Below are 27,062 nucleotides of genomic sequence, written 5' to 3' on the forward strand. Positions count from 1 at the left end.
CCAGCCTTCTTTCCTCTATGTGTTTTTCGAGTTGAGAATGCTCGGCATGTGGTAAAGGCATTGATATTCAAACGATTTATAGTGTCAATTTCTGATGGAGTCAACGATGACTTTAAGTTTCCTGATAATCTGAGAAGTTGATCACGATCGTAGTAAATCATAGACGCAATAGATGAACTGACAGGTTGAATTAAAGTCAATGAACACCCGTTATGATAAGACGATTCGGTTCTGTGAAGTAAGCCGACTACTACAATCCTAGGCCTACCGTAGTTGACAAATCCGGCAAAGAATGTTGAATGAACCGTGGATACGGCTGACCGCGAAGGCTGACTGCACAGGAATGTGAGTAGACAGGCAAACGAAACTGGCCTAGGAAAACGGAACATTAGTTTCGCTAGTAGACCAACGATGTTATCTTCACAAATACATACAACGGTCAGTAATAACCAGGAAAAGTTCGATGTGGCATTAAACACACAGATTTCAGTATACAGAAACTGTAATTTTACAGAAACTTGGAGAACAGATCAGACTGGCCGCTTGTAAGGCGCACACGTCTGCTTTAAGCCTTCCTATCCGAAGTGTCGATTGAGTCCGAAATGAAAGGATAGAGGAACTATCGTACGGAAAAAACTGACAGACCTGTTTTGTACCTGGTGGTGTAGGTGTACATTTGAAGAAAGCTGGAATCTTAATTAATGATCTGTTGACTGTTTATATGGCTTATATAAGACCTATTTTAGAATATGCTGCCCCTGTTTGGCATGGCGCTATCACTAAAGATGTCAGTGTGAAAACAAATCGATATGCCAAATCCTTTATTCCCTCCGGTATCATCCAGTACAACAGAAAGTCAAGAAGATAATTTTATCTTGTATTTTTTGATGTTTTTATATGAATGGTTTTATGCTATATTTGTTTTTATTGTGTTTTCTTGTTATTATGACGAGCAATGAGTTTCCTTTTTGAGGATCTACAAAAGTTATCTTATCTTATCTTATGTCCAAGTCTATTGAAAAGGTACAAAAGAGAGCATTGCGAATCATGCTAGGTAACAACTATTTGTGCTATGATCATGCATTGTCTGTTACTGGTTTACCTACTCTTGTTGAGAGAAGAAACAAACTGGTGTTGTCTTTCGGGGAAGGCTTATTAAAATCCGAGCTGTTTAGAGAAATACTTCCCCCTCTTCATAAGGCAGACTTAGGTCGTCTCCAGTTCCCACCATGGTGGATATAATTAATAGGCACCACTAGCTCTTTTTTTGATATATAATAAGTGAATGTTTTAAGGTTTTTTATTCATGTATGTTTTAATTTTATGGTTCGATATCTAATTTTAATGAGATGTTTCTATTTTTATAGCAATTTTAACTAATTTGTATTTATTTGTAATACAATTCATTTCAGTCCTTGACTGTCGTTTTTTAATATATTTTTATATACCGAATAAATAAAATAAATAAACTAGACATGAAACTCGTCACTTTGACGAGTTAGTTATCCGCTCGACAAACGCCACGTGCACGTCATACGTTACAATATTGTGCACAGAAAAATATTAAGGCATTATGACCTGAACTGAAGAATATGATATGTTGTTATTTCTGAATTCTGTTATTTTGTGTCATATAGTATACACAGTACAATCTGTATACATATCACAAACAGTGTAAAATAGGTGAAATTACGGGACCCGTATTTTATTGTAATTTTTAACATCTTGACGGTTTCAAAATGAAATGCAAAAGTAGAAATTTCAGAATGAAATTATCTCAGCAACAACATATTAACGTGTAGAAGAAATTTGAATACGTGAAATATTGATGCGCGCTCTTTTAAATGTAATGAAATATAATGCAAAAGATGAAAATACGACTTTTTTTATTTAACTGGCCATATGATGACGTCACGACATTCAATTGGCACAATTTACACATGATTTTGTATCTACAATACAATAGCTTCCTGAAAACGTTTTAATCGTGATTATCACATTTTATTCTTACGAGGTATAACAGATTAAAATTTACTGTAAAGATGAAATTAATGACCAACGTAATTTAAATTTTTAGGCATGATGACGTTAAAAAAATTAAAAAAATTTTAATTCATGCAAAAGATAGTTGATTGACCTAGAATATATTAAAATCGGGGTGAAAATAGACAACGAATAAGTGGAGATGCGCTCTATTAAATGTGATGAGCTATGACGAAAGAGACAAAAATCCTATATTTTATATTCGCGTGGCCATACGATGACGTCACAATGTCCGGTTACCCATATTAATGCATGATCCGATATCTACAACTCATCAACTTCCAGAATATGTAATTAAAAAAAAGTTCTCCATGTAGTTTAGAATCTATGACTGTTTAAAAATAGGCATAATTTTGACAAATTTTTGAACTTTTTCACCAAAAACGCGTGCAAATTATGTAATTCGACGTGCTCGTATGACGTAATTTTAAGTCGAAATTGCTTAAAAGTTGGTAACATTACTAGAAAAGGCTGAAAAAACATAAATCACGCGAAAAAAATATGTTTTTAACGCTACGTGTGCACCGCGTGCGTAAAAATTTTTGCGCGCGTGGGAATTTTTGACATGCTCAAAATGACATGAAACGCATAGAAAGTTGATTAGAAGTTGATTTTTCGCATCCTAAAATTTTAAACGCACGTACGCGCGTAACTTTTTGTGAAACATGCTATTTTTAATCCATAGAAAGTTTGCGCTTGATATGACTTAAATTTTCACAAAGTGTCAAAACAAAATTATGTTTGGTTTTTAGTCTATGATCAATCATTGAAATTCATAAAATCGCGCGTACGTCACGTTGCGCAACTCTGACGTCATTCAAAAATAGGAGGTGCACAAGTTCACGTAAATGTCGATGTGTTGACAAAGTTACGATATGTTCTGTTTACACGTTTTAGAGAAACGCGACGCACAAAAATGACAGAAAGAAAGAAGTATAATACAGAAAAAAAAAAAAAATTTGATGAAACAGGACGATTACAAGGAGTTATCCGTTACTAAGCGGATAACTAATAAAAACACAGGAAACTAAACATTTATACTATAAATCTAACCTGACCTGTGGGCATGGATAACCATGTCTTCAGCAAATATAGTAGTATAGTGTTCTCTACTGTATGTGGCATCAATGTTAAATTGACATGATGGCTAATGAGCAGGATGAGGGTTATAAGGGGTAATTCCTTTTACAGGCTGGGTGCATGGACAGGGTTCAACTTGTATTCCTGGCATGCTAAAATGTAAAGTTGTATTTTTAAAGGAGATGCTCATGAATGACTCTAGGGGTCTGCCTGTTTTTAATGAGTTTTTAATCAATTCAATGAAAAATAGTGATAGTGCTCCACAATTGTTTTAAAACATCTAGACCTGACCTTGATTAAATGGAATTAAAAGCAATGTAATGTAGCTCACACATTAATAAAGCACTGATCACATACAATATGCAGAGGATGAATGACATTTCTTTGGAATGTTTACAACAAAAACATCAAATGACAAAAAAAAACCATAATCACATTTTGCCTAGCATACTGTACATATGATTTACAATATGAAGCAACAAGTGAAGTTATAAACAGTAAAACTGTAGCTTTCTTCTATATTGTTTACCATCACTGAGCTCAAACGTTTTTCTTAAGCTCAACATTTATTTAGATACTGTACAATGTCCAATGTACAACAACAGCTAGGATCAAATGAGATCAAATGTTGAATGAAATATCATTTACTTTTTATACTACTTGCTTCCCTTGACTTTACTACATTAGTATATTAATATTACAGACCTATCTGAATTTAGAACAACGTAAATTAGAACTATAATATGTAACTATATGAAACTGAAAAAAATATCTATCTGTAGCACATTCCATAAAATTTAAAAACATTCTGATTTAAAGAAGAAAACTGATTTTAGAAACAATTAAAATATTGAATTCGAAACGAATAATTTTTACACAATTTTCCTGATCATTAATACACGACACCATGTTGGATTTTATTGTGTTATGTCAATTTGAGCAATCATATTAATGTTCCTGGCAAGCATAATTCTCAAAGTCCAGGGCGTGTCTCTAATGAATAAATGTTTAATGATCAACTGTTTTTTGCAATAGATTTTAAAGTTCAATGTGGAAATTAAACAGTTAATTTATTTAGTGCCACAACTTCACAATAAAACATCTTCATCTACAGTATGGTTCCAACAAGAGTAAACAAGCATAGAATAATGGGGAATTCCCCTAAAGAATCCAATGAGCTAGAAATCAATAACATTACAAAATGTTTTTTTCACCCTGACAGGATTTGTTAAGATGATCCCTTGTCTCACCCCAATCATAGTACATGAGCTCATCTCCTATATTATTTAATAATGGTTGCTGAAATCTCCAATTAATCTGATTGGAAGAGGAAAATGGCATGATTCATGATTTATTCATGTTAGTTTTTCCCAATATGAACAGAAACTATACACTCCCACGTCTTGTTATTATTTTGTTTTCATTTTCTATTTTTGTCAAACAAAATATCCAAATTGTCAGAATCATAGAAGGAAGTAAATAAAATAAGAACTGCTTGTCTCCAAGTAAACTAATGTAGAACAATAGAATGCACTTTTTAATTCAATATCTAACAATGATCGACCGCAATGCTATTATTATTGTTTCACAAAACATAAGGATGTTGCTATGTTATTGTTGTTATAGCAATGCTAAGCAAGTGTTTGTTTATTAATAATTTTTTCTACTAAACATTGGCTATAAGATATAAAGTTATATATTTATTCATCTAATAATACATTTTGGAAATTTGCTTTCCTTTGGCATTGACACATTGAAATACTTAAAATACAGAGATCATAAAAACAGTATTGCCAGTCATCCATTTCCTTTCTATATTTGTGAACTGCTTTATAGTTGCACTGAGACTCTATTTCAATATTTAAAATTATAGCAGCTATTAATTAATATCATTTTAATCTAATTACAGTATCATGTTTTTCATTTAAAATTATCCAGTTTAAAATTTTACTAGATAATTTAAAATTTTTTTTTTTTCAGAATTTAAATATTTTTCTTCAATTTGAAAAGCAAATATTATATATTGTACTGTAAAAATACATATATTTTTAACCATCACATGCAAAGGTTACATTGTTTTGGAACTGAGGTTAAATGAACTATTCTTACACCAGGAAATGAAAATTGTTGTTTATGATACTCAAAGTATAATAATAGACAATGAGCAATAGAAAACATTTACAATTTAAAGAGAATGTCCTATAGCTTGAGAAAAGTTCACAATATCAAAATATTTTGGTTTTTTTAAATTAAAGGTTATTTACTTGTTAAAAGTAAACATTTCAGTATTTTGCACACCTTTAACAATGACAAAGTATCCAGACGAAAATAAAATAAAAACAATGAAAAATTATTGTATTCACACATTGAATAAAAAAAACAAGCATAAATAAGATTCAGTTTGCTGAATCCGCAGTGCATAAAATACAAATACTTAATTCAATTGCCGAGACTTTTTAGTGAATAATACATCACACTATCTTTTAAATGTTAAAATTCAAAAAACATTGTAGAATGAGGAACTAATGCTGTATCATGAAGTGCAAGGTACTAAAAAGTAAACAAGGAAATCAGCATAAAAATTACAAGCAAAGCAAACAAAAAACAAGCAAAAATTCTGTCAATATTCATACCAACTGTGTATTTTTTATAAAATCTGGATAAATTCCAAATTGTATTTTTCTCTCATTGCAATCTTTCAGGATAGAAATTGTTCTATATTTATATGGAAGAGTTAATTTTATAATAAAAAACAGTAGTGTATTAACTAGAATACGATATACACCATAGTAGTGTACTGACTAAAGTTCAATTTCATCACTAACATTGGTACTAAGATTGTGTCCCACTTTAGGTTTGGTTCAATGTCCTTTAGTATTTCTTATATACCTATTACTGTATGTCTTTTATTTGTTTGTTTGAGGGCCATGAAATAATCATTCTGTTTGCATAAAATCAATATGTAAGTACACCTACATTTACATCGGTGCAAATAAACATGTCCTTTATAACCTTACTAAACAAACATAAAGCTCATAAACAAATCAATAACAAACTTTAAAGCTGTCTAAATAACATTTTTGTGCACAGTTTGGGATTTAGATTTTCACAACATGCAAACCACAGTGTTTCAGGATGCAACATCCAGAACAACTTACGATCAGTAAGATTTTTTCAGTTGCATTTTGACAAAGATCTCCTTCAAACTTATTTGGACAGATACATACCTCTGTATCATTAACAATTTCACAAATACCTTCATTTATGCAAAGTAAGGAACATGTCAAACCTATGAGACAATGATGAACCATAATGAAATATTACAAAGTAATAAGTTCACACAAATGCTTTCCATGAACAAATTGAGCAGAAGCAAGCATACAACGTACAATATTTGCAGAGTGAAAATCAGCACTAATATCCTATAATTTTCATAAACCCAACAGGATACCAATTTAATATTTTCTGTGTATATATCTATATACATATCAATGAGTGAGTGGCCGAGCGGTTAAGACAGTGGAACCGTAATTACGTAGCCATAACATCGGCAGGGGTTCGAGGCTCACTCACTCCATGGTTCTGGTGGTAGAACGAGTCTTCTCGAATAAGGACTATCAACCGTAGGTCCAGTGTACACATCTAGCTCGTGTGCACTTTAAAGAACCTAGTACATCTTTCGAGACGAGTAGGGGGTACCCCGGTGTATTAGTACATCACATAAAAGCATTGTTAGTCGAACATAAATATGAATTGCAAACAAAACGAACAAATAAAACAATTGAAATATGCAACATTGGTTTTATGATAGCATGCGCAACTGAAAGCAATAAAAGTATTCTCCCAAATTTAGATTTTCCAATATTTTAATTTTACAAAAACTGAACTAATATATATAAAATTAGAGAATACTAAAGCCAAAATAATAAGTAACCACAGTAGATACCTAAATACAATCACAAAAAATCCAAATGTATCAAAATTTAAATTTTCAATATTTTCTAAAGACTGTTTCTAATAATAATAATTTTTATATCAAATTGAAATTTGAAAGCCTAAAACTAATCACAAGTATTGCAAGTTTATTCTCAAAGGGCCCATGTATTTACCTCTGTATGTGTTAAACCAAGGGCTCATAAATTTACCTACTTGTGTTAAACCAATCTCTGGCAGACTGAGAGATTGGGATGTTCCATTCATCGCAAATCAATACATTTGTATAATCGTATATTAAATCTATCAAAATAGTATTTTTTTATGAAAATCGGCCGTCTTCAACATTATGATGCTGTACTCTAGCTGTTCAACCGGTTTTCAGCTATTAAAAACAATTATCGTAGGAGGAGATAGGAAAATGCGAAGCCTCCTCGCATTTTTGTGGCGGGTATTTTTCAAGATGGACATCCATTAGACAGTGTATACCACGATCGGAAAACACCCTTATTTGGGGCAAATCGTTGAACCTAAATTCGTTTTAATCGTCAATAACTAATTATCTAACTTAATTTAATTAGTAAACAGCGTTACATCAGGTGGTTAAAATCAGTACCGAAAGTACGAACCAATTTTATATACCATCGAGTAAAAATTCTAGAAGTAAGGCGCGATATACCGAATTTTGCCCTTACGTAAATTTATATATAGATGTACAGTTTTTAAGGCCAACATAGTTTCCCTACAGGATAATAAAGTGAGAATCAAGAAATAATGTAAAACACTGTCTACACTATCAAACTTCATGTGACAAAAAAATGTGATGTGCCCATATACTGTATAGACATGATAATGTCATATCACTACCATATTTGAGCATATCACTACCACATATTGGGCACATCACACTTTTGTTGTCAAACTAATTTGATAGTGTAGACAGAGCTTAAGGATGCTGACTTACTGAAGTTTAGGGTTTTGTTTTAATTCAACTTCAGATTTCAACTACATTTTTTATAACATATAACACATAATTAGTCACTTTCACAAGCATTTGTGATATTACTATATTGTCTACAATATCCAGTCACATTCACAAGAGCCATTTCCATATATGTACTGTACACTATGTCCTCCTCAAAACAAGCATCTTCATAAATACAGTCTATTTATGGAAATTGATTAGATAATACCTAATGTCAAGTTGCACAAAGTTAACTACAATATAATTTTAGTAACGTAAAACATTTAAGAAAGGTACACTTTGTAAATTATGCACACAACTTACTGCAAGTCTTGTTATCTAGTTTCAATATAATTTATCAAGATGTTTAAATGTGTTGAAGTCGAAGTATATGATATTTCATATGAGTAAACGTCGTGTTGATACGTTGGATATAGAAATTGACAATGTTAAGATTCAGCGGGTTCATAATTTCAACTTCCTTGGTATAATAATTAATGAACATCTAAATTGGAATAGCCATGGTGATTATATTTCAAATAAGATTTCCAAAACTATTGGCATTTTAAATAAACTCAAGCGCTTTATCCCAGCAAATGTTATGAATATTTTATATAACTCTTTAGTTGTTTCACACATACATTATGGTATACTGCTTTGGGGTTATGTTTGTAAAAGAGTAACAATATTGCAGAAAAAAGCCTTACATATTATTACTCAAAGTAAATACAATGCCCATTCAGAACCTCTTTTTAAAAAATTCAGATTTCTATGTGATATTCATAAACTATGCCAATTAAAATTTTACTATAAATATTCAAATAATATGTTACCTGATTATTTTCAAAGGTTTTCTTTAGAACTAAATTCAGCTTTACATTCGTATAACACACATATTAAAGACAACTTTCATGTTGTGAGGGTCAATCATGAGTTTGCAAAGAAGTGTATTAGGTATAGCCTACCTTTATTAATTAACAATACTGTAAATTTGATTACTGAAAAGGTAAATACACATTCTTTGAAAGGTTTTTCTACATATTTAAAAAATAATTTTATTTCAGAATATGATGATGTATGTTATATCCAAAATTGTTATATATGTAATAGAGATGGGTTGTAGCTGTTCTGATATGATTTTGTTAATGTTATGATTTGTTAATTTTTACATTATATTATATACATGAGAATTATATATTATTTAAAATGTTCGGGTGGCTTCCATGCATGCGGCTTTTGGCCTTAATGGAAGTCTCCCTGGTCCTTTTGTATATTTTTTGCTTTGCTTTGTATTTTTTTTTTCTTTTGGATCAAATAAACTGATTTGTGACTTGTGTGACTTCTTAAAAGTTATTTTTATTACGAGTAACAAAGTATTAATTAACTATAATTTCCAAAAGGAAATAATGCATTGAATATTCTATTTGAAACAGGTCTCAATTACAGTAATTACTGCAGATGTAACCAGGTATGCATAGTGTGAAGACAATTTTGTGGAAAATCTCCACACCGATGAGAGGCCTCTTTTTGTTCCAAGATGTTACTGCACTCACATGTATTGCCTGGTATTAAACTGACCAATCATAGTAATCAAATACTGTAATGAGCAACTACAGAGATTTCACAAGGTTTCGCATATGCATTTGTGAAAACATGTAATAAGTCGGGAAATGAAATTGTGTTACATGTAAGAATCTATGCAGATGTGATATAGCAATTTTATTGGTTGATGTTCAATTTTGCCCAGACACACAGCCTGGTATAAAATCTGCATGTTGGTCCATTTGAATAATAGTATACTGTAGTTAAATATCATTATCATTATGACTACCATCTATCTCAGATGATGGATAAACAGAGGTTTGGCAGCCTATACAGTTTTCTAAAAGTCAGTCAAATGGGTCATACCTATCCCGAAAATATTAGTTTTTGCTCGTCAAATTTCTAGGCCATCTTACTGAAGATTGATATCATTATTTTAGCGTCCACAGCGGAAAACGCACTGGCATAGCCTTTCCAAATGTTCAATGTTTCGGCCTAGCGCGCTAGCATTGTCGAATAATTAATAAATATGACTTAGGCAAAATCAAGGATTTAAGGCATTTAAGATTTAAGAGCCATTGTCTGTAAGAATCAAAGAAATATCAAAAAGAGTGGCAGACTAAAAAAAATGGATTTCTTTCAAATTTTGCACATGGCTATATATGTGTTGAGAGAAATCAAATATGAAGTATTTTTTATTTCACACGTATATTTCCATGGCAACGGCCAAATTTGGGTTTTTGACAAATTTTGTCCTTTTTTAAGGTTTTTTAAAATGGATATTGGTACTACTTTGATGAATGATATTTTTGTTTTGTTCATTTAATTATAAAAAATAATTAGTGTATGCATAATAACAATGCATTGTGTACCTGTTTCATATTTTTCACGCTGCTGCTCTAGCCCGCTACGTCACACGAGATGCTTCATTCATTAGATGAAATCAAGCAGCTTTATAGTACTACACTTTGACATTTTTGTTAAAATGGAAACTCGACTATAATTTATAGGTACCACCTGTTGAATCCAAAAAACGGCTGGGAAAAGAGTCTAACGACAAATCCCAAAGCATTTCTGGTATTTATGAGTCCCATGATGATATTACTATAATTCGCTGTCAGATAATCATTGAATTATTATCAAAACAGTCCATTGAAGTTTTTGTTTGTAATAGGATACTTGAAGTATCTAGGCGTGATGAAGTGACCCCCAGACTTGACCTTAGCAATAACAATAAGCGAGCAGCGTTTTTTGTAAGGAATATTCTTGTTTATTTTTTTTTATTTCATACTTTGGGAGATACCATTTATTTAAAAAGGGGTGTTTTTCACTTTTTTAAAATTGTTCATTGCAACTAAACTTTACTTCACCATAACGCCCAAAGTGGTGAATTTTTTAGCTGATTTATTACAAATAGGTAGTTCTAATGTTTAATAATTGATTTCTAAAATAAAATACTGGGGTAATTTTAAAATCTACAAGCAGTGTTGCGAGAAACATAGGCTTTTTATATAAAAAAAACATGGTATATTAGTAAAAACATTTTATTTTCTTTGATTATTTGATTTGAAACTCATTGGTCAGAAAAATTCTTAATGTTTTATATAGTTCTAGTTGTGTTGTGAGAAAAAAAAAAAAATTTGTAATTATAGATTCGGTAATTCCCAGTTTTAATGTCATTTTATAGGTTATATCCTCTGGAAATTTGAATAAATTATCAGATCGTTGTGAATTTTAATCTTTGCAACAGATTACTCCTCTCTTATTTTGAAGCTCCTCTTTCATTTGTTTACTTCTTTTATTTGCTAACCTAAGCAGATCCCACATGCCCTTCCACCCCCACTTTCGACCCCCCCCCCCCACCCCGACTATAACCACAAAAAGATAAACTGCAACACTTTGGTCGATCATCCACTATAGAGTGTCAAATGCATGCATTCAAGCACCACCCACACTGCCGCTACAATCGCCCCAATGAATAGATGGATTCAAACTCCTCCATCCCAACCCCCTCCCCTTTCTCCAAGCCCCCACCCACCCCAAGTTAAAAATTGCAATGCAAAAGATAGGACATAAAGTTAAGTTTTTAGACCCTCGCCTTCAACCCACTAACTATTTAAAAGTCCTAGATCCACCACTTTCCTCTCCCCAAAATAGAACCAATCAAAAGTCAATGATATACTCAGGTATGTTAATGCTACATAACAAATATTGAAGCCCTGATGTGAAATTTCATTTCATTTAAGGTCAGCATGTAAAATATCACACTTTATTATTAAATATTGGTTTTAAATTCTATATTTTTTTTACTGTGATGGTTGGATTCAGTATTAATTATTAATTAATAATTATCTGATAATTATTTAATTTCCCTTTGTTATGCATAGCAACAGTTACTATGGTAACTAAAATTGAGATATTCTTTAGATTTTGCATATTTATCTTATACAAATTTAAATTTGTAGATTATTAGCAGGCATGCCTTATTTGCATTTTCAAGTTACCGTTTCACAAGGTCATATTCGTAAGCACTTTCTTCTGTGATTATTTTTATTCATGAAAACCCCATATTTTATTTACAGCGGCCACCTCCCTTAACGGACGCACTTTGAAAAGCCTGTTTGTTCTTCCTATCTAATTAATGCATTTGGTGCTTACCGTAAGCAGCTGCGGGCACCTTTTTATACTAAAAATTAAATTTTTTGTAAGCGGCCAATCGAAAAATGTGATACTTAATGCATGGACCTATGAATTAGAGGTGCATGTTTATTGTATTTCTTTATATATTAGCTTTATTTTGAAGATGTTTTAAAAACATTACTGTGAAGAGATGAGAAAACTACACAGATTTTGACCGACCATTTTTCATATGATATAAAAGCTTTTAAAATTTGTCTGAAAATGCTAAGAAATACTAAACCACCTGATTATAAATAATAATAGGCCTACAATTAGCTGGAAAATTGAGAGGCTTGTTTCGTTTAACAATATCGTATATAGCCACAATACGTGATTTTGGCCCTTTATCGGCAGAACCTCCCATAAGGGGTCACCGCCCGTAAGCGGCCACTTTTCCAGGTCCCGAGGGTGGCCACTTATTACAGGAGGTTCAACTGTATTAAAAAAACAATTATCCTTAGTTACGCATAGAAACAGGTTCTAAGGTAACATAAATAATACATTTTGACATACCTTGACCCAACAAATGACCCTTTCACAAGGTCAGACATTTTCTGGGATTCAGTAGATAATTAAATTTGGGAAAAGGTAGTAAAGCTATGTAATCAATAGAGAGAAATGGCGAACCGGCGTCTAAAATCCGAGTGGGTATAAAATCATAACAAACCGTTGAGGGCGGCACATTTCCTATGTTTATACACGTGAATCATGGCGTCGTCTAACGTCTAACCAATGTTGTTGCTGTAACGCTCATAATTCTTGTTATGTATAAAAGTCATCCATCATTCACAATCATATTCCTAAAAATATCTCATCTAGACTAGGCCTATAGTATTATAGTAGAATGGTGTTAACAAGTATTCATTACTGGCGATAGCCCCCTGCAGGATCAATGAAGCATCACTTAGCCACATAACAAAATGGCAGTTGTCAAGCTGAAACTAATGCTAGGCCTACATCTACTAGAGATGCTCTATTTAGTCTTACTACCTAGCTAGGAGAGTCTTAGCAGCACCCTAGCTAAATTAGTAGTAGTAGTAGTAGTAGTAGTACAGTATGCAATAACGAATTTCCAATATTATTATTATGATTATTATTATTATAATAACCGATAATCCGTGCTAGGCTCGAGTACTCGAGGTACTACAGCATATACAGGCCAACTATCTAGGGCCTAGAGCTGGGTACAGTATATAACAAAAACGCGTCTTAATTCAATCCAAATTAAAATAAAATATGTTAAGATTTGTCCATATAACATTAAATTGTTAAGGAGTTGCAAAAAAAAAGATACTGCTATTATGTGTGTTTTAAACGTTCTTTTCTACCTACTTTTTTAACTCAACCCATCGGAATTTCCCATACAAAAACATGTGGCGAAATGGTTTGTTTACAATCTATACCCACTAAGTGAAATTTGAGTGACGTCATCGCGGTTCGCCATTTCTCTCTATTGTTTGTAGTCATGAAACCCCATATTAAAAATATTGTACTTAGTTACACATAGAAACAGTTACTATGGTAAAATTTTGACCTCAAAATGAATGAATTTACAAGGTCAAGTTTGTCATTAGTAGAATGCAGTAGAAGTAAAATTGAGAAAAATTACAAATGCAATCAATTCTTTGTATTTATAAAAACGCCATTTTTTACGTTTTTTAAAAAATTACTTTCATTAGTTACACATAGAAATGGTTGCTAAGGTAACACTATAGGTAAAAATTTGTATGAACTATCTTGTAAATTTTGATCAAACATTAATAGTTGTAGTAAAGTGGGGACCTTAGTCCAAGAGCATTAGTTCATAAGTATAGGCAGACCCGGACATTTCTGGTAACAAGCTAATTTTTTCAGGAAAGGTCCAGAACTATGATTGGAACATCATACTAAAAGTCCTGAAAAATCCTCCTTGTGCTCTCCGAGAAATTCAAGATGGCGTCCAAAATGGTTGCCATTTTAATTAGTCTATAACTTTGTAACCGCTTGTCGGAGAGTATTGATTTTGGTGTCAAATAGTTCACAGTATATACATTCCTATTTGCTCTAACAGAAAATTTTGTCAAAAAATGACCGCTACTACAGTTTCTGGTAGTTTGACCTTTGACCTGGTCTTATCATATCTCGGTAATGGCTTGTCATAGAGAATTGAGATTAGGCCCAAATTGTTCAGAACATGCATATTTATATTTGGTGTAATAAAATATTTTATCTCAAAATGACCGGAAGTGAGGTTATTGACCTCTTATTGATCTATTCCAATATCTTTTACCGTATCTCAAGAAATATTTACCGTATAACGTTACTTTTGGTGTCAAATTGTTTGGAACATATACATTTCTATTTAGTCTAATACAAAAGTTTGCCCTAAAATGCTCGGAAGTAAGTTAAATTATTGAACATTTAAAAAATCAAAGAGCTGCATAGGCAGAGTATATGAATACTGTAGATAAAATCAAAACCAAAATTTTAACTCTGCCTTAAAACATGTTTTTGGCGTAGCACATCTGCAATACGATGTCGGTTGGTAAACACTAACTCATATTCATATTTTTTCGTTATTTTTACACTGGATCTTGGAGGCAAATATAAATGTTTTTAAACATTTTTCAAAATTTTTTAACATTTTCAGCAATTTCGGTCGGTTGGTCAGTTAGTAAGTTAGTAAACACTAACTCATATTCATATTTTTCCGTTATTTTGACACTCGATATTAATACTTGGAGGCAAATATACATGTTTTTAAAATGTTATCAACATTTTCAAACATTTTCACCAATTTTGGTCGGTTGGTCGGTCGGTAGGTTGGTCGGTCAGTAAACAATAACTCAAATTTGCACACGCTCATGCAGCCATGTATATGGACTGACTTATTAAAAATAATGCATTTTGAAACATTCCTTGTTTTAAATGTTCGTTATATGGTTTATTTATGATAAAAAGAGAATGTACCCTAGGTATTTCGCATCAAACACCCTTTACCAAGCATGCATAGACTTTTTTTTTCAGATTCAGATTTTATTTGGTACTTGTGGAAATCCATGAAAAAAATAGATTGAAAGACACAGGCAATGATCCCGGTACCTCTACTAAGTGAGCGCTCTACCATTTGAGCTAGTCCCCCAGTTACATATTTAACTGTTCAAAGATGAAAAAATGATGGCCATTTGCCCTATATAGGATTTATTATATATTGAAAATAATGCAAAATAAGGGTCTTTAAATCTCTGTAACACTTGATCAGCAGCATTCTGTTACAGTCATTCATCATCTGATGTTGCATCTTCAACATCTTGGTAGTCGTTGCTTTTTTCACATCATTATCATGTTCATCTGTAGGTGTTGTTGCATGTTTGCCCAAAACAGTTATGACGTTAATTTGTTTTCATCTTTAAACAGTTAAAAGGTTAAAGTCTAGGCTTGCCAGTTAGAGAACATTCAAGAGTGCATTCTCTTTTAAAACAAGGAATGACCTGGTTTCATGTTTTAAAATACATTATTTTTACAAATAAAATGGTCTTTACATTTGTTTCTGACAATCCTGAGTATAATATATGCCATGTACATACTGTAGTGTTTGCCAATTGGGCATTTTCATGCGAAATGTATATGACCTGAACATTTCATTTTCACAGTATCGTAAAGTCTATACATTTCCTAAATTACATAAAAGTTATACTTTTATGAACAAAAATAATAAAATAACAAAAACAACGACGTGATTTTAACAAAGCACTAATTCGCGTATGTAGCGCGAGTTAAAGACGAATAAAGCATTTAAAATGTATTCATGACATCTACATATATGGGTGACATTTTGTAGCAATAACATTTCAACCATAACTAGTATGAGAATTTAGGTTTCCCTGTTTTTAGGTCATGTCCATTTTTTGTAACAACTTAGTGTTACCGATATTCTTTGTTCTATCAAATCAGTGGTATTCATGTCCCAGTGGAGTGTGTTGAGGCAATTTAGCTATTTCGTTGCTCAAGAGATTCATATGATCAAAGTATTATTTACCCTCAAGGTTATTGTTGAAAACAACAAAACACTCTTCAACTACCCAATAAAATGTAACGCTTGTTGTGGAATAACCCATTTTTTTTTTAAATTAACCAACTTAGTTATTGACTATGCAGCTCTTTGATTTGTTTAATTTTCAATAATTTAACTTACTTTCGAGTATTTTAGGGCAAAATGTTGTATTTGACTAAATAGAAATGTATATGTTCCAAACAATTTGACACCAAAAGTAACGCTATACGATAAATATTTCTTGAGATACGGTAAAGATATATGAATAGGTCAATAAGAGGTCAATAACCTCACTTCCGGTCATTTTGGGATAAAATATTTCATTACACCAAATAAAAATATGCATGTTCTGAACAAGTTGGGCCTAATCCCAATTTTCTATGATAAGCCATTACCGAGATATGATAAGACCAGGTCAAAGGTCAAACTGCTAGAAACTGCAGTAGCGACCATTTTTTGACAAAATTTTCTGTTAGAGTAAATAGGAATGTATATATCGTGAACTATTTGAGACCAAAATCAATACTCTACAACAAGCGGTTACAAAGTTATAGACTAATTAAAATGGCAGCCATTTTGGACGCCATCTTGAATTTCTCGGAGAGCACAAGGAGGATTTTTCAGGACTTTTAGTATGATGTTCCAATCACAGTTCTGGACCTTTCCTGAAAAAATTAGCTTGTTACCAGAAATTTCCGGGTCAAACCCTAATGCTCTTGGACTACCTGTCCTGTTTTGCATTCTGACCCCTTTTGACCTCAAATGACCTATTTACAAAGTCAGATTTTTTGGGAGGTCTTTCTGTATCTCTTTACACAAAATAGATTTAAACATTTATAAAAACCATTGACGCAATTATTTCAAAGTTTAACATTATTTTCCATCAACTAATTAATATTTCAATGCAAAATACTGTTTTTCTGGCAATTAATTGATATAAACCTGGCAACACATTCTCCTATTTCATCTAAACTATTCGTATGACTCTAGTAGCATTATGACAAGCCACATATACATTTTATTATTGGATTAGCCATATTTAAATTGTGTTTGATGTGTTTTGTTTGTTGATATTTTGTTTGTATTTTTTTGTATTTTTCGTATTTTCCTGGCAACACAAAACCTATGTACGAAATTTACCCCAGTGTTTTTTTCGTGATCATTGTTGAAAAACCTATTGATTATCAAATTAAAAAACCTCATTGATTTAAAAACACCACTTTGGAAGTTATAGGTACGTTTATGAGGTATACTTTTATAAAAAAAATAATTTTTAAAAACACCCCTTTTTAAAATAATGGTATCAACCAAACTCCATTTTGTAATTTTTTGTTTTCTACATTAAATGGAACTCAATACATGTTGTTTACACTGCTATAAACAAAAACTGTATACTGTAAGTATTTTTGGTTAAAATAAGTATACAAGTTTGTACTTTTTCACTATAGAAAATCTGTGAAAAATGGCAAAAACATCAAAATTTGGATAATTGACCCTTGTCATGGCAACGGAGGCTAAAAATTAAAATGAATGTTGTAGATATGCTTTTTATTGAAATGTCTATTCATGGTAAAACTTTGAGAGAAATCCATTTTTTAACATCTGCCACCAAATCTTTGATTTTTACAGACAATGACTCTTAAGTTATGACGATTTTTTTGCTAAGCAAGTTTGATAAATCCAGCCCAAAGATTTAAGGCAAAGTTAAGACGATTTTTTTGCTAAGCAAGTTTGATAAATCCGGCCCCTGATGTTGTAATGCATGCTATAGCCTAAACTACTGTGGGAACAAAATGATGTATGTCGTGTAACCAAATTTGTTAAATGTGTCTCTGAATGAATTAGGCAAAAATGTAAAATATATTTTTCACACTTAAAACAGATAATTTTTATTGAAAAACTTCATCTGGTTCTGAATTAATACAAATCTTGGAATTGTTACTTCTTTGAAACCAAAGAAAAAATACAAATATTTTATTCCAAGATTTGTATAATTTTTGTTATTAAATATCTTTAAGGAAAAAATTGGAAAATAATATAAAATAAAATTAGTGACTGACCTGAGACAGTGATCTGCATTGTGTCTGCAGTGGATCCAATGAGATTTGTAACATTCACTGTTATTTCATGAACTGTGCCTTCCTCTGATGCAATGAATGTGAATTTTGCAGAGGTTTCATATTGATCAAGACCATCAATGCTCCAATTATAAGATACCTCTTTAGGGTTAGCTTCAACATTTTCCACTTCAATCGTAACCCATTTTCCAGGTTTGGGTTTATCTGGTTTTGTTGTCTCATATCTTGATGTATCTGGAAAATATACATGAACAACATTTAAACTATACATGTATTATTATTATCAATACAAATCTGATATTCAACATTATTATTTTTATTTCACCATAACAATAACATACACATTTTTTAATACTTACGCAGTTCTTCTACATTGCTTTGTTTAGAGAAAGCAGTGTTATTAGCTTCACATGTGTAGTTCCCAGCATCATTCTCTGTTGGTCCGCTCATTGTGTATATTAAAGGTAATGTAGATTGTTGGAAAATGATACCATCATCTTTGCTAAGGATTATGTTAGGAGATGGATTACCGTCTACTGAACCAGAGCATGTGAGTACTATAGTAGTATCATTATAAGTGGAACTAATGGTGACAGTACCAGTTAAATCTGTCAACAAATAAAATTTTTCATTGATAAACACATTATATTGATTGCTTAACGAACATAGCTTAACTACTAAGGCTCGATGTCCAAATTATTCAAAATCAGCGCTACTACACATGTCTTTAAGTATGTAACATGTGGTTTAGTGCAACTTTAATGAATTAAACATAAACACACAGTAGTTTAATATAGACATAGTTTATAAGAAATAATATAATTATTAAGGGTTTTTTTTTTAAACGCTATCCATAAGGTGTAATATTATAAATATTATTTTAATGTATGTGCAATATTTGTATACAGTACTTACCTACTATGAAAAAAAATGTGTTTGTGTGCTGCCTTAAATTAACTAGATTTACAGGTATAATATTAAATCAAAATATGCATACATTAATGAATGAATGAATAAAGAGGGGAGAGACCAATAAAAGATAAAAAAAAAATAAAAAATCTTTGTTGGTACAGTACATTTTTTGTTTTAAAGCTAATGGGAATTTTTGATATACACAAAATGTCATGAATCGTGTTGACTAGAAATTAATTTTTAGTTTTGTGAAACACGTCATTTTTACTCCACAGAAAGTTGGACCTTGATATAATTTATATACTTTTACTATAAAGTGTCAATACAAAAACATACTTTTAGTTTTTAATCAATCATGGAAATTCACACAAACATGACAGAAAGAAAGAAGAATAATAAGGGAAAATAAAAGATATCATACAATTACACACTAAGTGCGATAACTAATTACAATTTCAGGAAACATATTCTTCTATCAAATTCTGACCAATAAAAATCTTTATGGTGAGGACACCTGTTTTACAGTTTAATCAGTTATTGTTTAAATTTAAAAAAAAGCTCAGTCATTAAAGAATGTAACGGAGGTATCACCAATTTGCTTCTCATACTGTATGTACTTCTCATTTTGTTTATTCTTCAATATATTTATAATACATGGCATAATTTTTTCAAACCTTGTCATTTACAAACTTTTTAATCCTCTGAGATAAAAGAGTAAGTACTGTAAATGTGTGAACTGTAATTTAGTAGAATGATATGAGCAACAAGTGCATTCAAAAACAATAGCAAAAGTAGCATATAATATAACTATAAATATTCATTAGCCACATTTTCATTTAAAATATAACATTGAATTTGAAATGAAAACATCAGAAAGAGAATTAGTAAACGATTGCTTTCCAGGATTCAAAACAGTTATTTACTTAATCTATTGATTTTAAAAATGTTTATATTTAATAGTAGTACTGTACTCACAGTAATTAAGTGTTACATTAGCATTACTCGTCACACTTCCAGCAGTATTATTTGCTTCACATCTGTAGATTCCGTTATCTGAATCTGACACAGTAGCTATGGTGTATGTTAGAGGTAATGTTGTCTGTGTTATAATAATAGTGTTATCTCTATAGAGGTTTATATTAGGAACTGGGTCTCCTTCTACAGTACCAGAGCATGTGATTGTAACATTATGAGCAGTGGTATTAGAATTAACATTGATCGTAATCACATTACTACTTTCAAAATCTGTAAGAGATAAAACGAAATATTTATTATTTCTTATTTTACAAATTTACAATGTTTACCAAAATATATATCATTTCATGAAACAATTTCAAATTGACCATGTGCAACTAATAATGACAATTAAAACTCTACAACATTACAAAGAACATTCACTTTTTTAAAAGAATAAAATCTGGAATGAATGTATCTCTTCGACTTGTTTGATAATAATCGTAATGTTAAATATTGAATAATTAATAAAATAAATAAAAATTGTATTAAAATGTATTCAGTTGATTTGGTACCCAGATTTAGCATTTTAATAGTACTATAGGCCAAACTTACTGTAAAAACAATGGTTAACTTTAAATCTCTGTAATTATCTTTTACAAAAAAAAGTTTCTTTCTGACAATCGAGAAAAAGGCTACTCCTTTTAAAACGAGAAATGTGACAATCTTGCAACCTTTGCCATCTGCTTATTTTCCCATACTATCTTGTTTGTGAGTTTATGGTCGAAGGTCGGGAAGGAGGTATAATTGAAGGTTTTGTATGCCAAATCGAGTTATATAATCATACTTCGACCATTTTTGGAGAAATTTTTCCATGAATGTTAATATAGGCATCTTCCAAATAATTTGACACCAAGATTATTTCATTTAATCAAAGCATTAAGCGAAGGTATGACAATTTTCTTTTCAATGGGTGAAAATATTCAAATTGAGGTCAGATGTCAAAGATGAATTTAGAAATATGACAGCATATGTTTTTACAATATATGCTTGCTTCAAACATTCATAACACAATGTTTACACTTTCCCATGATTTGCACACCTTTTTTTTTGACATAGGGAACTGGACTAAATTAAAAAATGTACAGCACAATTTGAAACAATGTAAAGGTATATTTTGGTATTTTGATAAAGTAAAACCAATGCAAGTAATAAATTAAAATAACTTTATAAAATAAAGAATAAGATTTATATTTTAATCAGATATGGTCATTTTCACAATCAGTGGTGTAACTGGCAATTTTAACCTTTTAAGGTGTAAAATAAATTCTTAGTTTTTTGGTTATAATACTACCCCAGGTCCCTTGGATAGCAATAACAAAGTTTCAGCGATTCATTTTGCGGATATAGCAGTGTCAGATATGTAAAAAATGTGACAAATTTGGTGTACTGTACAAACACATCATTTTTCCAAAAGCCAGTATATTATATATTTTATATAATTTCCTATATTTTTTGTGTAATAATTATAGCAAAGTGATTAAACTAACACAGCATTTTAGTTTTCAGAATATTATCCCTTTCCTACACGAGACGTACAATTTTTGTTTTGGAGGACGACAAATATCCTGTGTTTGCTAGAGCGCAAAATCATAAACAGTCGACATGTTGACTGTTTATGATTTTTGAGTCTCATCCTTCATCAAACAAATTAAATATCATTACAATTATCTTCAAAATAACTTACATATAACATTCAGAGTAACATCATCCTTGCCAGAAGATACACCAGTAATAACAACATCACATTCATAATCACCACTGTAACTACGTAAAGTGTTAGCAATCACAAGAGCTCTGTCATCATTTGGATCAAGACTAAAAATAGCACTATAGGCAGGCAGCACGTCTTTAGATACACCCACAACAGTTGTTGCTATAGATTCAGATGCCCCTCCTGTGACATTACTCCATGTTATGATAATAGTCCCACCACTTGTAGGATTGTAGTTACATATCATTCTCGTTTCAGTTCCTTCAATCACATCGTCCAAGTTGTCAATAGTTACAGTCACACCAGTGCATGTGCTGAAAAAAACTAAGAGAAAAATTAAATAATGTAATTCATTCATCATCAAAATGGCAAATTAATCAAACCTGTAGGGGCATAATCATATCGCATCCAAACCATACCATGTGATTCAGCATGCAAACTATATTTTTTTTTACAGAACGGTTTGCTCAGGTGAATAATTTGTTTTTCTCCAATTGTTGATCAAAAGGAATAACTATATTGTGACAATCATTGAAATGGCATGTATTAAAAAAATAATTCCTTATAATTGTTAGCAACCAGTATAAGTATGTATACCTGCCAATGATAAGACAACAGTGAAGTTTTCCTTTAAAGCCATTTGTAATCACAGAGAAATTCTATTTTAATTACCTGAAAGAGAACAAAACATTGTGTAATTCAAAAGAATACTATTCAGTATTCATTTATTCATGGTCAAACACAGTAAAATATGTACATGGTTTGAAATTATTTAAATTCACATAAAAATATAAAAATGAGTTAAAAAGGTTAAAATTTAGTAAAATACAGATAAAATGAATCGTTTAAAATACAAAATTGGTGTGTGTAAGGGTATAAATGATCAAAGTTTTGCTATAGACATATATGTCATATTTAAATGCTTAGTACTCTACTCTAAATTGGCAGTACTCTCGCTTAAATCTGTGATCGATTTTGTCGCAAATTTCAATATGTCAATGCAGAAATAATTCTCTTCCAAATATATAAAATTATTTTTCATCATTGTCAAATAATTAAATGAACAGGAAAGTTATATACTAACTGTCAACTAAACTATTTAGAATGATAAACGCTTGTTTAACGGTTTAACAACAATCAAATATTTATATTTCGACAATTAAAAAAAACAATTTCAAGGGCGCATTGTATCCTGAAATTTGCTAAATAAATTAAAAGTTTTTAAATGAATCTTGAATGAATTACAAGAGGACGCCACAAATTTGAATCCACTGTATTTCTTAGTGCAAAAACAGAGAACAGATGATTTGTCAGAGAAGCAGTTTTAATGAAGTTTTTCACTTCCATAGAAAAAAAAGCAAAAATGATTTCAAATATAAAAGACAAACTAAACAGTTAAATTTAACCAAAAACTCATTGTCTGACACTGACAGACAATTTGACTATTTTTTGCTTTAAATTACAGTGTTTTAAGGTAAATAATAAAGTTAATAACGTTAATCCAGTGATGCATCAGTGATTTTCACCTTAACCAATGAAAATACACGACCACGATTAGCATGCAGACAGCAACTACATACCTGTACCTGTACCCTAGTATACGATAGCGAAATAGCTATGGCAAATGTATTTTCAGGTTTGTAATTTTAACAGTAAAGTTGGCGTCAGTGATATGATATTTTCAATCAATTAATCAGATAATTTTCCGTTTTAAATTATTTTGAATTAAAATGCAATTCTACAAGTAGTAAGAACAAATCAGTATATTTAAAGGTAACATTATATAAAATATAAATAAATTACAAAAAACAGTTTTATGATGTAAACTTTCATTCATTGTCATGAATGTATACAAAGTTCTATCTGTTTTGACCTGATCAGAGTGTTTCAGGTACAGGCATGAATTTTGAATATAATATCTGGTTAATTGTACATAAATCAAATATATAATTTGTAATAGAAATCAAGACGAAAAAACATGAATTTCTCTTAAAATGATCAAATACAAAAATTTGGCAAAATTCTGCTATAAAAACCAGGAATAGTTAGGTAGTTTAACCTAATGTAATAACAGTTCTGGTGACTCCCTAGAAGGTGAAAAAAGATGGCGGACATACGGTTGATTTTTTTCCCCCACCTGCCATTAACGCAAGGCATTGGAATGTTGTGTCTGAACACCTTGGCTTTTAACGCCACGGATTACCGTATGCCTTACGTAGATAACGCTACCTTAACGCCATGAGTCTGAACATACCCTAAATGGACATTAAAACATCTGGACAATCTATTCACTGGACCTTCTGGGGCAAGTTCATGAACTCAATTGAATTGTAATACAAAGGTTGATTTCTCAATTATAAATGTATATCATTACATTACACTACACATAGGGGTGTCAGATGAAATCGGTCGCGTCTGAAATCGGTCGCGTTTGAAATCGGTCGCGATAAAATCAACTTCCGGTATTTTTTATGGCGCGCCGCTAGAGCTATACGTTTAATGATATCGGTCGCGTTTGAAATCGGTCGCGTTTGAAATCGGTCGCGTATTGCATGGGACGCACTACAATACATTTTTAATGAAAACGCTAATTATGTTTTTAGTTAATTTTGAATATAGAATTTCTAACTAATACTATTAACATTTTGTTTACCTCGATCGTTATTATTTTTTTAGTACAGTAGGCTTAAATATAAATATTTATCTCATTATTTATAAATAATTTGTGTTTTCATTTTATCTTACCCTAGGTGTCAATGAATAATTGTAATGTGTTCGTTTAGAAAATCGTTTTAAAAAGTGTTATTGAATATTGTTTAAGTTTTTGAAAAGATTAGCATGCCACTGTTTAAAGTTTTAAAAATGTTGAATTAAACAAGTAGACGCGCCTATTGCGTATTTTTTTATCACAGTTAATTACGAAACTAGTTCTATACCTGCAAGTGGATACCAGCTCAATGAGGTTTATGCAATAAAGGAAGATGATGTATGACGATGATTTTTACGTTCGATATCCGCCACTCTTACGTGAGCATGGTTTTAGGATAATACTAATAAAATAATATGCCGTTATATATCAATCTAAACTGTACAATGATAGGCCTAGTGATTATTATAAATGTATAGAAAATATATAGAAATAAAAGATATTCAAATTAAAAACTATAGTATTGCCAGGGTATATACGTAAATTATATACATCATTTCACCATGGAACTAGGTTTCACAAAACACGTGCAGGCCTATAGATGTTTTAAACGTATGGTTATTAGTAATAGGCCTATTATACGTCATCTTTACATGTCCATGGACAACGATCGCCGTACGTGTTTTGTCCATGATTTGACACACCGCGTGTTTTTTTTAAAAGGGAATCCCCGTCAGCAAAATAACGTGCAGTTAACGTCTGCATGATCATAGAAGGCGCATCCACGATATGATTAATGGCCTATTTCGGGGTTTATTTCAGTAACTCGCCTTTTAACGATCCGCATATAATAATATCATTTTTTACTAGAAAATATTTTAGGCCTAAACATTAGAAATAAAAATATACACGTGATTTGCCTCAACAATATTCATTATAGGCCTAAACTTAATATTATCCTACATAACGTACGGACATAAATAAAATAGAAATTAAAATACGGTAAGGTAATCCAATAGTAAGTTTTTAACGACATGGATATGATATATCTGCCACAGTATGCATAAGTATAAAAATGGATACGCTGGCTTTACGGGCTTTATATTGTTTGATTAATAAAAGACACAGACGTATATTCTCTATATAATATATTAATTACACAGAACATAATAAAATAGAGGTAAATTATTATATGCCTAATAAAATATTTAAACAACGTGTTTAGAAATGGCCATTTAGAAAAGACACAGTCCTTCTTCTCCGAGACATGTGAAATAAAAATAAAATGATAATAAATATTTATTAACCGAAATAAAAAATATCCACATAAATAATCTAGTTTCTAAAAAATATCAATTAAATAAACTATATAAACGAAGAAAATGTATATCCCGCTAGCATGCATCTCGCTCCATACAAAATAGCGCGACCGATTTCAAACGCGACCGATTTCAAACGTATAGCTCTAGCGGCGCGCCATACAAAATAGCGGAAGTTGATTTTATCGCGACCGATTTCAAACGCGACCGATTTCAGACGCGACCGATTTCATCGTAAACCCACATAGGCTATGTATAAAAGGGGAAGCCTCGTATTCACAAATTGCGCATAACACATTAACAGTAAAATAATACCTACGTTTAAATAGGATAGGTTTCCTGTGTAGACCTACCGGATTAGGCCAACTTCGGCCACAGACAATTTCGGCCACAGACAATATTACTACCATATCTATGGAACGCCCATAGTGCCATTGATAGGGGAACAATGAGACACGACAATGTAATACAGGATTATCGATTTCATTGCGTTTTACTTTTGTTTTTTGTTTTTACACAGGAAAACACGGACACAGACAAACTTGGCAATTAATTAATTAATTTATAATGAAAATAAAATACCTACCTACCTACCTACCTAGTAGTTAGGCCGATTTATTTTTGTTTCTAGATTTATTCTTCTCCCACACACCGGCCGCGAAATTTGTAAACACAGAGCGTACCAAGTTCTCCGAGTGTACTTACTGTATCAAAGATAATCAGGTAAATAAAACCATGCCAAATTGACTATTGAGAATTCTCAACTATTACCACAGTACGACTGTACGACGAAGTCTACTGGTATAATCGGATAGGCTGATTTCCTTGTTAACTTAAGGGGTTCATTTAATTACTGAATTCTGATTGGTAGTAAGGAAATGTACTGGAATCCTATTGGATGGTAAGGTAGTAGGACAATGTCCATCCCATTGCAGTAATAAATAAAGTTGAGCTCTCGATTATAGTCATTTTGGTATACTTGAGCACAGTGTGCTTCAGTATATATATATATATTTCAGTGATAAAGAATAGGATAAACTTAACAATATTATACAACAAATAACAAAAGTACACGATGCAGTTTAACACTGTTTTCATTCATCG

At 31.4% G+C, this 27,062-nt stretch overlaps 1 protein-coding gene and 1 long non-coding RNA gene across 3 annotated transcripts in view; both read right to left on the reverse strand.

Annotated features, from left to right (window-relative positions):
* The window catches only part of LOC140057407 (uncharacterized), a 42,257-nt gene extending 20,226 nt beyond the window's left edge, over nt 1-22,031 (reverse strand). Inside the window, exons 1-4 of the mRNA XM_072103057.1 lie at nt 21,966-22,031; nt 20,240-20,509; nt 18,712-18,960; nt 18,335-18,586 (exon numbers count right to left, since the gene is read on the reverse strand). Of these exons, the coding sequence (XP_071959158.1) occupies nt 18,335-18,586; nt 18,712-18,802 (343 nt within the window). The 5' untranslated portion in view covers nt 18,803-18,960; nt 20,240-20,509; nt 21,966-22,031. The remainder of the gene's footprint in view (nt 1-18,334; nt 18,587-18,711; nt 18,961-20,239; nt 20,510-21,965) is intronic.
* Nucleotides 22,032-22,058: 27 nt separating this feature from the next.
* LOC140057412 (uncharacterized) lies at nt 22,059-26,665 on the reverse strand. 2 transcript variants are annotated; one of them, XR_011846940.1, is made up of 3 exons: nt 26,545-26,665; nt 22,590-22,664; nt 22,059-22,316 (listed from the first exon to the last, which is right to left on the reverse strand). It is a non-coding gene; the product is annotated as an uncharacterized lncRNA (long non-coding RNA). The 2 variants fall into 2 exon arrangements; XR_011846939.1 differs by lacking the exon at nt 26,545-26,665 and adding an exon at nt 26,278-26,460.
* Between the last annotated feature and the right edge of the window lie 397 nt (nt 26,666-27,062).

The sequence above is a fragment of the Antedon mediterranea genome, chromosome 8 (genome assembly GCF_964355755.1).
Source record: "Antedon mediterranea chromosome 8, ecAntMedi1.1, whole genome shotgun sequence".
Lineage (NCBI taxonomy): Eukaryota > Metazoa > Echinodermata > Crinoidea > Comatulida > Antedonidae > Antedon > Antedon mediterranea.